The sequence below is a fragment of the Stylophora pistillata genome, chromosome 9, assembly GCF_964205215.1.
Source record: "Stylophora pistillata chromosome 9, jaStyPist1.2, whole genome shotgun sequence".
Lineage (NCBI taxonomy): Eukaryota > Metazoa > Cnidaria > Anthozoa > Scleractinia > Pocilloporidae > Stylophora > Stylophora pistillata.
Genome location: NC_142527.1, coordinates 18888535 through 18902849, shown reverse-complemented (window position 1 = coordinate 18902849; position 14315 = coordinate 18888535). Strand labels below are relative to the sequence as shown.

At 38.9% G+C, this 14315-nt stretch overlaps 2 protein-coding genes across 6 annotated transcripts in view; one reads left to right on the top strand and one right to left on the bottom strand.

Moving 5' to 3' along the window:
- Positions 1-14315, top strand: part of LOC148723661 (uncharacterized) — a 28208-nt gene that overhangs the window by 7163 nt on the left and 6730 nt on the right. For 2 of the 5 annotated variants that reach the window (XM_088733457.1, XM_088733453.1), the window contains one exon: positions 10750-11967. The gene's annotated coding sequence lies outside the window, so the exon portion shown is untranslated. The remainder of the gene's footprint in view (positions 1-10749; positions 11968-14315) is intronic. The other 3 variants (XM_088733455.1, XM_088733456.1, XM_088733454.1) reach the window with 3 other exon arrangements.
- On the bottom strand, positions 5224-8054 carry LOC148723662 (uncharacterized). Its single transcript, XM_088733452.1, has 2 exons — positions 7591-8054; positions 5224-7513 (listed from the first exon to the last, which is right to left on the bottom strand). Exons 1-2 carry the CDS (start codon positions 7719-7721, stop codon positions 5224-5226), a joined length of 2421 nt encoding a protein of 806 aa, XP_088589578.1. The 5' UTR covers positions 7722-8054.

Genomic DNA, 14315 nt, shown 5'->3' with positions numbered 1-14315 from the left:
AGGATTTAAAGCAATCCTTACATTTGTTTGAGGATTCAATTTTTTTCAAACATAAAGGCAGAGTTCCATGATTTTACTACTCTAAAGAAATACGAAAATTTTAGCACATTAGTTCGTGCATATTTAATTTTAAACTGGTAATTAGCTTGTCTGAAATTATATTTAGAACTGTCTGCTGTCAGAAGATAATAAGGCAGATCCAAATCATATGGACCCATAATGCATTTAAAAAGAAAACTGATCAGTTTTACAGCTCTATGCCGAACTCTTTCAATTGTGTTAAACAAAAACTGTTGATATGGAGACTACCTGGCAGGAAAATTCAACATGTGGTCTGACTAGATGAATGTATAGTTTAAGTAGTGCATGAGGCTGATTACAAGTACCACAAGTTCTCTTATCCAATGTAGGATTTTATTTGCTAATGTTTACTTTGGCTATGATGTGATTATGCTAGGACAGGTTGTGATTTATTAACACTCCTAGATCTTTCTCTTCTTTTGACAAAGGAATATGCTGGGTATCAAGGCTATAAGAGGTTTCTAATCTGTTTCTTTTGTTAATTGTGATACAGAGATGTCTACATTTCCTAGTGTTGAACTCACCCCAGTTCTCACACTGTTGATGTAAGGTGGACAGTTCTTGTTAGAGTATGTCATGAACCAATTGACCTTGTATAACTTTGCTACATTTTGCATCGGCGGCATAGAAAGGTAGTAAAGTGTCAGGTGACGACTCCGATCCAATATCATTTATATAGACAGTGCTTTTAATTAATAAGACCTCGCACCCGCCAGAGCTCCGGTAGGAATTCTGTTGTGAGTAGCTGGGTATATTTCACTGCGCTCAAGTTGTGGTCACCAGGTTCAAGTCATGCTCAAGTTGCTCGCTGGCAGGTGCTGTACCGAGGTAGCCACCTATTTCAAATCTTATTGAAAGCACTGTATAAGTGAGAAACAAAATCAGACCAATTATTGAGTCTTGTGGGATGCCAGAAGATACATACATCCAATCTGAGGAAATGCTGTCAATAGATACTCTGTGCCGTCTATCTGTGAGGCAATCACCCATCCATTGCAGCAAAGGGTTACAAATACCTAAGAATTCCAACTTGTGTAGAAGCCTTTCATGTGGTACTCAGTCAAAAGCCTTTTCTCGAGGTAGATGTTATCAGTTTGTTCTCCAGCATCTGATGATCCAAATAACTTGGCGACGTACTGGCGCCTGAACTGGACCTGGCAATTGAGTCTCCCTGGTGCTGCAACAAACAATTAGTGTGTCCATCCACTCAGGGATTTTTCAAAGGGTGTCTTGGATCTTTTCAGTTTGATTCTTTGTAGTAAGCTGTTTGGTGCCAGTAATGAAGTTTGTGTTGCCTTAACAACATCCAACTGACTAAGAGAAACAGCTCTCTTGTGCATTAGTATAAGAGAGTTGACAGGTGCAGGTTGAATTACCAGAGGACTGCAAACTTGGCTTATATTCACTGGGCTGGCTGGAACTGAGTGGGCAATTGGGGATAATGGCTGTGGAGATAGGCATATAAAAACTGGTGAAGGTGACAGTGCAATAATTAGGAGTAACAGAAATATTGGAAAATATAAACAAAGGTTTGTTTAATGTCTATATTGAATTTGCTGAGCCTTTCTTAACAATTACCAGCTTTTAATAAGAAATCAAAGTTACATACTGTATTTATTCATCTATAAGCCGAGTGATTTTTTCACAAAACTTTACCAAAATTTTGAAAATTTGAGGTAGAGAAGGGTTGTTGGCTGATAGCCAAGTGTTTTTCCAAACATAATTTTTTCGAAACAGCAAACTCAAAGGAAACATAGGTATATTTGTTTATAAGCCGAGATATTGCATGCTGAAGTAAATAACAAAACAAGTTGAAGTTGGTCATTGACTTTATTTATGTGGTTGCTTTCAAAGGAGTGGTTTGTTGCTTTCGGTGTTTAGCAAATACAGCTTATTGTTCGTCCTCAGTGTCGGCGTGGAATTCGTCATTCATCTCCTCGTCATGTGCTAGTTCTGCCGTTTATTCTTAGTAGATTGCTCCATCTTCCATGCCTTCTAAAAATTTAAAAACTGACCAATCAGAATTGCCCATTCCCACGATTGGTAAACAAACTAGTCACTTGTTGCAGTGTTGAAATTTGCGATCACGTAAAAAGAAAACTTATCTTGGCTTCTCTGCTCTGTAAACAAGTCAAGCAATCTCTCATCCAGCCACGGATATTTTGGAGTGTAACGGCCCATCGTTGTGCATTTTGCTGACATCTCGAGCTCTCCATCAAAGAGGTTCTCATGATCTTTCCCCAATCAACTCACAGATGACTTACTCTCTGGTTATCTTGGAATTTTTTTCTATGGCAATACTGCATTGAAACTCTTTTCTGTTTCGAAACTTTTGCATTCATTTCAGTTTGTTCGAGAATGGAATTCTCTGAATATGGTCTTGGGTTATAGCTGAGTATTTTCAATTTTTATAAGCAAAGGTTTCAAACTTTTGACGATAAAAATCATCGTTTTGACCATGCTTCGGTCATTGTAAAGGGAATGGAATGAAATACAGTAAATATATGTATATATATAACGATATATAACGAATATAACGATATATAATTATATATAACGATATATATATATAATGAATATAACGATAAAACTACAAAGAAAGTGCTTGTAAAAAGCTAATTAAAAACCTTAGCATGAATTGAATCAGACTGTAGATTGAGACTGATAGATCTTAGCTTGTGAATAAAAAACATCTCATAGAAGAGACAGTCAAATTTGTTTGTGCACTTCATTAAGGTGCTAAAGTTCTTTGTAAGATCCTTTGGAGTAAAAGAATGTTTGTCGCGAAAATGTTTCCCAATTGACGAAGAGGAGGTTTTATGTTCTTCAATACGTTGGTGTAGATGACGGCATGTGAAACCAACATAACCTGCATCGCACAGGTCACATTGAAATTTGTAAACAAGGCACTGTCGGTTCACAATTGGCGGCTTAGCTTCTTGCAATTTGAGGTCTCGACCAATCTTCTAACAAATACAGGTTGTAAGGTCGTCTGGATCCTATGACTTAGATCTTTAAGTTGGGCACGAACAATATCAGCTTTTGCTGGACTAGTATCAGAGAGGTCTGTGGTTCGAATCCCATACAGGCCTGATTTTAACCAGGTCTGATCGTCGCTATTACTTAAATAGCGCTATCTACTGCGAGGGTCGTGCATCAGAGGTATCTAATACCGCAGTTCAAAATATATGAACCTTATATATTTTTTGTATCTGATTTATTACTTTCACAGTTTTATTATGAATTAAATTAACGGCCTGCTCCTAGTTGGCTTGTTAGTTCAATTCGTAGAGTACTGCATTAGTATCGCATAGGTCAGTGGTTCGAATCCTGTACAGGGCTGACTTGAACCTGAACCTGGTATTTAATAATGGCGACAGCTGGGTTCCGAACTAGGGTTGTGAGATTATCACTGCACCATAAGAAGTTCCATGTCTTTCGTGGGAAAAACTTCAATAAAACATTCGATAGCATATTAAAGATCAATTGAAATACTATAGCAAAATCGAAAAATGTACTTCAGAACTATTTTTAAAGTCTTGGAGTCTCTCTCACTAACATCTGTTAGCCTAACTTTTACGTTTTCACTAGTCACTCTTCATACAACTATAACTCTCTTGTTTCTTGAAATAACTTCATATTCCATAGAAAATGTGCGATGCATTTGCTAATAGTGAGACAAGTTTCATGGCTTAATCATGAAGGGTTGATAAGTGAGATTGGGCTAGGGTTACGGGACCTTCAATTGGGGGGATAAGCACACGGTGGGTGGATCAGCAGATTTAGATGAACACACTTTTAAAGATGGTTTCCTGGTCCCCCTCCTGCCGTTGCAAACGACAAGAGTATTACCTGGTACTGTGAGAGTTTGTGGGGCATTCCCCAGGGACTGGTTACCCCAGCTTGTGTTTTAACCTTGAGAAACTTTCACAATACCAGAGGGTTTCATCGAGTAACCAGCCCGACTCATTGTTGCCAGGAACTATTTACAAAGTTGTTATTTACAAAATTTTTATTTAGAAAATTGTAATTTACAAAACCATATCAAAGTCATTTCATAGAAGGGTTAACATTTGCTTTGACTTGCATCCAGACTCTCGCGGACATATTTCGCATGCGCGAATGACCAAAAGTTTTATGCGCAAACGATAAAAACAAACATGGCGGCCAGAGTAAAAAGAGAAATCAAAGCGCTGAAGCGATTAATCAACGAAGTAAACCCGTTAAAAGCTGTAGCTGACGAGGGCAGAATACCAAAGCGTCAAAAGGACAATCGCCTTTACGAAATCGAGTCGAAAGAGGTCGACAAAGAAGGCAAGCGAGTAAAAATACATTGTAACGGATTTAGTGATAAGTTTGACGAATGGAGGCCATATGATGGTGATAAATTTCCTATTATGCGGTTGGAACATAAATGTAAACCATCCATGGAATCCATAGACGATCGTTTGCATCTCTTCCAAGACCGCTTGTATCGGGAAGTGAAGCGAAAGCTATACTCTGGAAGGAAGGACGATCCAGAAATCAGGATTGAAATTTCTGTGGAGGAGGTCTTTGAAGTGAGTATTGCCACTGCTGCTCGTGCAAAAAGGGAAAGAAACAAGCAAGTCTATCGGATTTGTAATCACGACCTAGACAGCTTTTTGGGAGTCAAATGGGATGAACGGATTTTAAACGAAAATAGTGATTATGCTTTTGTGACAGAAGGGGCAGTGAGATTTTGGATTACAGAAAGGAACCCTGTAATAGAATACAAGCTCATAGGGGGCAAGTATGTGAGGTCAGAAATTGAAGATGACCGTCAACTTGTTTTTACTTTTGTTTGTGGAGATGGAAATAGACACCAGTACCTAACAAGGGATGACTGCTAAATTAAAGACTGAGTTAAATGCAATCACACAACTACAGTTATTGTTTTGATATATTTTATTATCAGTTTATAATCATTGTCAGTTAATTATTGAGATTGAGGGAATGAAAATATTTGTTCATACTAAATTCTAAAAGAGTTTTTGAATATCTTAACTACACATGGATATTACATTTATTTATATTTACTGTAATCAAGGCTGTTATAAGATAAATTTTTAACATGTCAACTAGGAAGCCTAGCCCTAAAAGTTACAGTCACTAGAAAGGAATTTACAAAGTACATCTCTGTGTCCATCTTCCATCAACTTTGATAAGATGTGCACAACAAACTGCAGTCTGGCATTCTTTACAGTTAGCTGAGCATGTCTTTATGGTGTGACCAAGACCTTCACAATTTCCACACTTATAACTTTTCTTTATTCTTTCCATGCCTGCTGCTTCTAGGAGCTGTATTCTATTTTTCTTCAAAAGAATCTGTTTTAAAGCAGAAATTCCCCTATGATTTGAGGATCTAAAATAATGTTTGGATGATATATCATTATATTTTTCCATTCCTTGTTGTGTAAAATAGGATATATTTTCATAGAGTCTTAAGAATTCAGGCACATGAGCATATAGTGCATGCATGTAAGGGGTAACATCTTTGGCTTGATACAAACATAGAAACTTATCAAACCATGAGTTGATCTTATTTGTTAACTGAGTAATAGCATCATCAGTTGTAAACTCAAGCTTCAGGTCTCCAATAATTTCCATAAAACTGGCCCATACTTTTTCCATTTCTTTAGTTTCCTTAAAGTTGGGAAGGAGTGATTGGAAATTTATGCTTTGCATAACAAGCAACTTTTCTGGTCCGGTAAGGTCTCTATATTCTAATTTTTTAGAGTCTTTATTTACTCTCCAGTCAAAGGAAATTCCAATGTCCTTCAGAAACTTTTCATATCCAGCCATATGTTTATATTTCTCCCTTGTAAACCCACTAGGGAAAGTTTTCACTTTATCTATTGCATCTTCCCTGCGAAGTTGCTGTATGAGAAGCTCAATCAAGTTGTCAGAAATCCTCAAAAATAAGTGAAGTGTGTCAATTATGACATGATCAATGGGAATAAAAGAAAATAAAGGCACTGATTTACAATTGAACTTTTTAGATTTTGCATTGGCAGTTATTTCTTCACATGATCTTGCACCAAGGGACCTGTCTGTGAGGGACCACTTCTTGCTGCAGTCAAACCTTTCATTCCTAGGACATTTGCACCAAATACAGGCATAGTCCTGATTTGCTGCACCCAAACCACACACACAAGCTAAGAACTTCCAGTCCCCTCCCAAAAAGTATTCAATGTCACATTTATAATCACCCACACATATTTGCTTTAGATTCTGCATTTCATCATTAAGATCTGCAAGGGTTGCCTTTAAATTATCATAGCTTTCAGTAGTTTTGATTATGGCAAGAATATAGTTGCCTTTTTCACTCATTGCAATATCTCTTTCATTTAATATTGTGTAAGTTAAATTAACAATTTTGAGCCTTTTCCCAATGTTGGTCCCATCCCCACTAATTTTAACTTTGATTTTAGTGTTAATGTTCAAAACTCCTTTCCCCTGAAGCCTGATTACTTGTTCCTCTAAACTTTCTTTAAAACTTAACTGGACTCCCTCGGCTTGGCCAGGTGTAGGTTGAAGATTCCATTTTGCATTAAGTTCTTTCAATTTCTTCTCCAGCTTATAGCTGTTTGGCATCTGTTTGGTTTTCATAGCCAGCTCATGCCAAGCCTCATTAGAAATGTTAAATTTATCTTTAATGTAGATCCACATATTAATTTCATCCAAATTTTCATCTGTCAGCTCCGTTGAGTCCTTGTCCTTTAGTGGCAGCTCGTTTTCATCAATTAAGGAAAATGTCTCGTACTGTTGAGTTTCGCCATTGAAAACTTCTACTTTTGTGGCAATAAAATCGTACAATCCAAGGAAGGATAATGTTGCCTGACAGTTTTCCTTCATCTGTTGTCGAAGACGTGACTGATGCTGTTTCGTATAATCGGTAAATTTTTTCTTTTTGGCCGGCCCTCTCTTTCCGTCTCTCTGCAGTTTCGCAATTTTACGCGCTAGAATCTTAAATTTTTTTTCGTATTTTTTTTTGTCCTTTTCTGCTTTGTTAAGCACTTGTTCGAGTTTCTCTTCTACCTTTAGCCTTTTCGCCTGTTCATCTGCAAGGGATGCTTCCAGCTTTCTCTTTTGTCCGCGCAAACCTCTGTTCTCCTCTTGTAGCTGACACGCTTCAATTTCATTATAGAATATCTTGAATGAGTACGTCTCTTTCTGCCACTTTTCTTTAAGCTTCTTAACATGGCGACCACCTTTTTGACCAGCTTTCCTCAACGCCGAGAGAAGAAGCGAAATTTTCTTCTTGAAGACATTTACGATACGATTGTTTAAGATTAAACCTTTCAGCGCAGACTCTTCAAAAATTCTTCTTATTCTCGCCGACCAAGCAGACTCAGTACTTAAGTCGTCGATTTTCCCCTCTAATTCTTTACAGACTGTATAGATGAGGTAGCTACCAAACAAGATAGAAAAGGATCTTTAACACAATGAATCTTCGAAGAAATACACGAAACTTGAATCTATACTTACTTGTTTATTTCGTACGTAAATGAAGGGACATCTCCGGATTCCGCTCCATCGAATTCCTGTTCTATCGCACTCGCGCTGTTTATAAAGGTTAGCAGCAGAAATAGAACCAAAGCGTTGATTTCAAGGCCCATTTGCCAGGCCGAAACTTTACCGCACCCTTATGAATTATACATCAAAATACGCGGAATTTATTATTCTTTTCGAATTTGGCGGTAACGCACACATTTGAGCATGCGTTGTACAAACCTCGGCCCAGAGTCTTTGCCTTGTCTCGAAAAAATGAAATCAAAACCTCTTAAAATAGCGCGAGTCAGCAACACAAAATATTTATTTGCCAGTACAAGATTATTGTTTAACGGTATAATTTGCACCTCTACGTAAAGCTTAACAATTTTGCTTTTATAATCTGGAGGTAACAGAACGACAACGTTCTTTAAGCGAAAGAGAGAGAGCAAAATCTTCCAAAATTCGCTGACTCTTTAGTCGGTCGCGTTACAGCGGGTGTCACGCGATATCCGATAGAGCCTTTTGTTAAGCGTGACTTTCATATGTGTTATTTACAAAGAGATTGGTTACAAAGTTATTTTTGAATGAAACAAGAACAGAGAGAAAATAATTTTTTTTAATGTTTTTGTTTTTGATATATTTTTTTCTTTTGGTTTTTTTTTTACCCTAACCCAAACGTCAATAGCGCTTCATCTTCTTGAAGGTGTTTTTTACCTTATTCCGTATCCTTTGGAAGTCGTTCCTCTTGAGGATATCCCTCAGCTCACTTGAGGACAGAAAGAGGTTCCTGATCTCCTGGTTCCGAGGAACTTTGCGGAAATCTTTTAGTGCTTCTATGACCTCCGTATCCCTCTGTCCCCATTCTACCCGAGATCCAACCCTCTTACTGAGAGCCCGCTTAGTCACGACCTGCCGTATGTGTCTTGTCCCATCCCCATTCTTATCGTCCATCATTTCCTCATCACCACCCAATGAAACATTCATTTCAGCTAACCCACTAATACCAGCTCCGTCCGCAGCTTCATTATTCTCATCGGTACTGCCTTCAACATCTGAACAATCGCCTACATCATCGCCATCAGTACTAATTTCACCATCTCTATCTCCACTTTCGTCATCTGCATCAGTACCACTTTCAACATTATCCTCATCACTATTACCTTCAACATCTGAACAATCGCCTACATAACCGCCATCAGTACCAGTTTCACCATCTCTATACCCACTTTCGTCATCTTCATCAGTACCACTTTCAACATTGTCCTCATCACTACTACCTTGAACATCTGAACAGTCGCCTACATCATCGCCATCAGTACCACTTTCAACATGTGAGCACTCGCCTGCATCATCGCCATCAGCACCACTTTTACCATTTCCATCTGCATCCTCCTCAGTACTATCAGCCCCACCTTCACCATCTGAGCCCTCACCTTCAGCAGCACCACCCTGAACATCCACACCAGAAAAAAACCCAACAGCACCACCAACACCATTTCCACCTTCATCTGCAGCACCTTTACAACCTTCACCATCCCAATCCTCACTTGGATCAGCACCTCCCTCACCTTTCCATCTGCACCTTCATCATTTTCATTAGCAGCACCAACACCATCTCCATGTGCACCTACATTGTCCCCATCAGCAGCATCTTCACCTGAAAACCGTCACCTTCCTCAGCACCACCCTCACCATCTCGATCCGCACCATTATTCCCATCAGTACCACCAACAACCTCTTCATCTGCACCTTCTTCACCTCCATCCACCAACATGCCTGTGCAATCAAAGACATCTCCCAACACTCCCTTTACCTCCTCTGCTAGATCCACCCCACGGACGTTACCCCTAGACTTATCGCCACCCCCGTCACTTGAATCCTCAAGCTCGAGTTGATGTTCACCTCGGGTTGGTGAAACCCGCCTCCTCTTTTGCTTTTGTTGAAGGTCTTGCTCGTCCTCTTCAGACGAGGCCGAACAACACTTGGAGAGTGGCAATTCATAAGTCAAAATTTTCATCGTTTCCAGTTTGCTATCCACACTAATGTAGCGGAACGTGTCTTCTGGCGACTTCCCGAATTGCTGTTTTGCTACAAACGTTAAGTACTTGATGAGTCGTCTAGATATTCTAGAGAGAGCTTCCAGATGCAATTTCTGGGCAGCTAGGAGGGTTGTGGAGGCTTCTTCGTAGTCGGCCAGCAAACTTTCCCACGTTATGACTGTAGCCTTTGGATAGAGAACTCCATCTACCTCAATCTCTAGATAGCTAAGGGCCTTGGTATTGCCTCCAATTGCCTTTTCTAACACCTTCTGCATTTGGGTCTTTGGCATCCCGTTGTCTAGCATCGTGTTTAATATTTTCTCCATCTCACATGTTTTTAGGGATGGCAAAATTCAAACCATGACAGAGCACAAGTTTTTGGAAAAAAGAGAGTTTGTATGAAGAGATGTTAATAATGTGTTCGTCGACATCCTCATGTCCTGATGATAATTGTGATATTTTCCTGGTGTGAATATCCAACACTTCGTGATAGTATTTCTTGTGGAGTTCAGTCAATTTACATGTGTTAAGAACCTTTCCGATTAAAACAGACCGAAGTTTAGGGTCTCGCCTTATAGCTGAGTTCGGCTTATAGATACGGTACACACATACACACGTCCTTTATTGACTTTCCTCAAAGGGGCTTTTCAAAGACAATAACTACTCTAACAATTAAGATCAATAACTATTGTTAATGACACTAAATCACTATTAAAATGGAATAACTATTATTAATGACTAATTAATGACAATTATGTAATGCAAATTGAACGGGGAATCATTAGGAGTATGTTAAATCTTCAATAAGCTCGTGTTTAAGGCTATACTTAAAAACAGGCATTGAATGAATAGTTTTAAAGAGAACTACACTGTGAGTTCATGATATTGATGAAAGGTAATTGATAGTGTTAATTTTATCATTCTACTGACTAGACTTTACACTCAGTGTCATCATATTGGATAACAATTTCTCTGTATTCTTTGAAAATTGTTAGCCTGATATTATTTGGTGCCATTGTCACCTTTATTCTAAAAATTGAATCCAATGCAGCCAGAAGGTGTTAAAGCTGTTAGTGTGGCAAAGTGAACCATTAATTGCTTTTTGTTGTTTCAGCATTTTGCAGAGATTCCACATTATAGGACAACTTTCTAACAAGTGGAAAACACCATGTGACTCACAATCCTCTGTATATTTGTACATCTTTAAAAACAGTGGTGGTGACTTGCCGTATGCGCTTGACTCAACACAAACTGTTACTATCCTTAAAGTCATAAAATCAGTGGTCTTTTAAATGCAGCTGATCGTTCTACACTGAAGTATTTGGAGTGTAAACATACTTTTTGTTCTATGAGATCTTTAGCCTCAGGTTTTTGAACAAGTATGTTGTGTTTTCATCTGGTGTAACTATATTCCTCCCACAGAGCAAGCTTAACTGACCCTGGTTCATCTTTTGTCATAGCCTCTTGCATTTTTGGCTCACGTTGACTTTGAGTACAAATCACTTTGAGTGGAGAAGTAGTAGCTGCTTCAGCTCTGAAATTTGGGACTTGGTCTGGTATTACTGTAAGAGGTACATAGCAATCACGCTTTTTGAGATTGGAAAGTCACTTTCATCAGAAGAGATTGGTTTCAGTGTGATATATTTAAGGCTGTGCTCTAAGAAAAATTGAAGGGAGCCCAGTGCTCTGAAACTGTGAAATCCAGGGTGCCCAGCATATGCTTTTTATGAAAAAACTGAGATACCTAAGTCACCCAAGAGCAAAAGTAAGGTGCCAGGGGCCACCAGGCACTGCTAGACCACAGCCCTGGTCTAGCAGTCTGTATTACAAGGTCATCTGATTGACTGTCAAATGAGCACTTGAAGTTTGTCATTTTGATGTGGCTTTTGGTCTAGTGGTTCACTGTTCTGTTTATAGTAATTACAGGAGAATATTTGATAAAACATATATTTTTTTTTAAAAAAGAAGAATCATAACATTGCATACTTGTATTTTGTTTTCCATTTTGTTTTGCTAAAGTATGTGATGTTGATGGTTTGGTCTGATGGAAAATATCAGCGGAATAACCACAAAATGTGGAGTAAGGACATGCTCATAAAACAAGAATTACATGCAAAGGTTGTACAAAGCTGCAACTGGGAAGCACAGATAAGAACAACAGTATTGTTGGAGTTTATAATTGATTATAACAGTTCCATTGAGACCATTAGTTAAAAATAAATATTCCTGTTAATGTACCTAATTTGTATGCAATGTTTGACTCAACATGAGGTGCCATGTTGTACTCGTCTGATGTTGGACATTATTTTGCTTCCAAGTTTTTTTGTTTGAGGTGAGTGTTTTTGTGCAAACACACTGCTTACAGCAGATCCTGTTCAGAATTTTATGTGTTCCTGAATGCAGTGGGAGCTGACTTTGTTAACCCTTTCCAGCCCAAGGGTGCCACATGCTGGGAAACCCCCTCCTGTCCGAGGGAAATTGACCTCAGTAAGCCAAAGTAACATCATTCCACATTTTATTTCACATCTTGTAAACTAAGAATTTAGAGCAAAACATTACAGAAAAACATTGCTCTGAAGATGATAGGCTTTCTAATGGTATAAAAATCTCAACCTTTCAGGAAAATGCTGTTGAACTACACAGCTGCAAATTGGAGCAAAACAAAAACTTGCATATTAATGATAAGCAACCACATAAGCAAGAAACTACTTAATTCCACTTATCATGCTCATTCTACTATACAACAGAGTAAAACTAAGGACTAAATGCATATAGCATGTTATGTTTAAGATTTTCAAAGGCTAAAATCTCTTTAATGACAAATTAGCAAAGTGCAGTTTCAAATCTCGCGCCACTGTTCAAGCGAGATCACTGTGGTATGATTTCGAAAGCAGTCTAAGAAAATGCGTTTGCCACAAAGTTCGCAAGCCATTCGACACCAAGTAGTTTTCTTCTGCTTTAGGCAACGCTAGCAGTGGCCTTTGGTGTAGGAAATCGGCCAGTGCCCTCCTTCAATTCGCCCAGAACTCACTGACAATCTTCGTGATGAAAAGTCGCCGATCAAATCTCGGACCAATTCCAGCCGAAAAGTGAGCTGAGTTCTGTTTCTGTGATTCAGAGATAATCTCTCCAGAATGTGTGCATTCACGATAGAAACATCAACGAGAAACCAAACAAGGCAGCGTCACCATTTCTTTGATTTTCTTCCCGTCATATAGTATCCGCGAAGTTGATCACTAAGATCAACACCGCCCATGTTGTTGTTATAAGACTTAACAACGGGAACGCTCGGCACTTCAACAATACTTCCATCTTTCTGCCTCCGGTTTACTTGCTCATCGCCGACAGGATTAGATTGTGTACTGAGGAAATACACGGGTTTCTTGTCTTTCCTCACGGCTACGACCAAATTCTCTCTTCGCAGGAATAGCGACTCTCCTTGTTGAAGACGTTTCACTCGTTGCGTGGTTGAAGCGATCTCCCGTGGAATGCCATGCCGATTTGAACGGACAGTTCCACAACCAAATTTGGTCACGAAGCAAATTTTCCGCTAATGCAATCGAAGAAAAGAAGTTCTCAATAAAAACATGGTGGTTTTTGCCAACCAAGGGCCGTGTTAAATTGTAGACAACACGGTATCCAAGTCCTTGTTCGGGATTAGCATCTCGCTCCTTCCCTGTGTAAACACTCAGGTTCCAAACATAACCATTTGAAGCGTCGGCACATTCCCAAACTTTAATGCCTCTCGTTACTGGCTTTAGCGTCATGTACTGTTTCATTCCGAGCCTTCCTTTAAAGGGAATCATCGCCTTGTCGATGGAAACATTTTTTTTTGGCCTGTATTCGCTTCTTATTAAAGAAACAACAGAATTGAGTAGCGGCCGCACTTTGAAAAGTTTGTCGTGGTTAGCATTATCATGTGGTAAATCTCTGTTCTTGTCGTTCAAATGGAGATATTGAGAAATCTTCTTGAAACGATTTCTTGAAAATACCTTTTGTATCTCAGGAACGTTAAGGAGAGGATTCTTCGACTAGTATGAATGGATTTCTGGTAGCTGTTTGATTCCAAACATTATGTTTACTGCGAAGAATGCACGGATTTCAACAGCGTTTGTCTCACGCCACTCTGGGTCAGCTTTGATTGCCATCGCTTGCCAAGCGTAGTGGTTGGTTTCTTCAGCAATTCCGTCAAAATTTTCTTCTTTAAACATCAGTTTTAAAAAAATCGAGGGCAGATGTTCTGGTGACAATGTTGACTGGACCAGTATTTTGGACGAAGGGATTTACTTCGACTGGATCACGATTTGTGTTCCATGGCACAACGCCGTCCTCTTCAGTTTCTGATTCAGTTAAGCTCAAAATCCGAAAGGTCTTCAGGATTTACAGAAGACACAGATATATCTTACTCACTGTCAGAGACATTTCTGCTGGATTAAAGTTGTTGACTGAATTCCAAAAACTCTTCTTCCTCACTATCCGATTTGAATAGCACCGCGATTACGAAGTAATAACATTTATTTTCAACCTACGATATCATAAAAAATTTGTATGAACCCTACCCCTGAAAGTAGACTCAAATGAAAGTAAAATTGTATCACTATTGGTTGAAATACAATAGACACCTGGAACAATAAAGGAAGAACGTTTTAGATTGGTTGGAAAACAGTGAGGTCAAGCGTG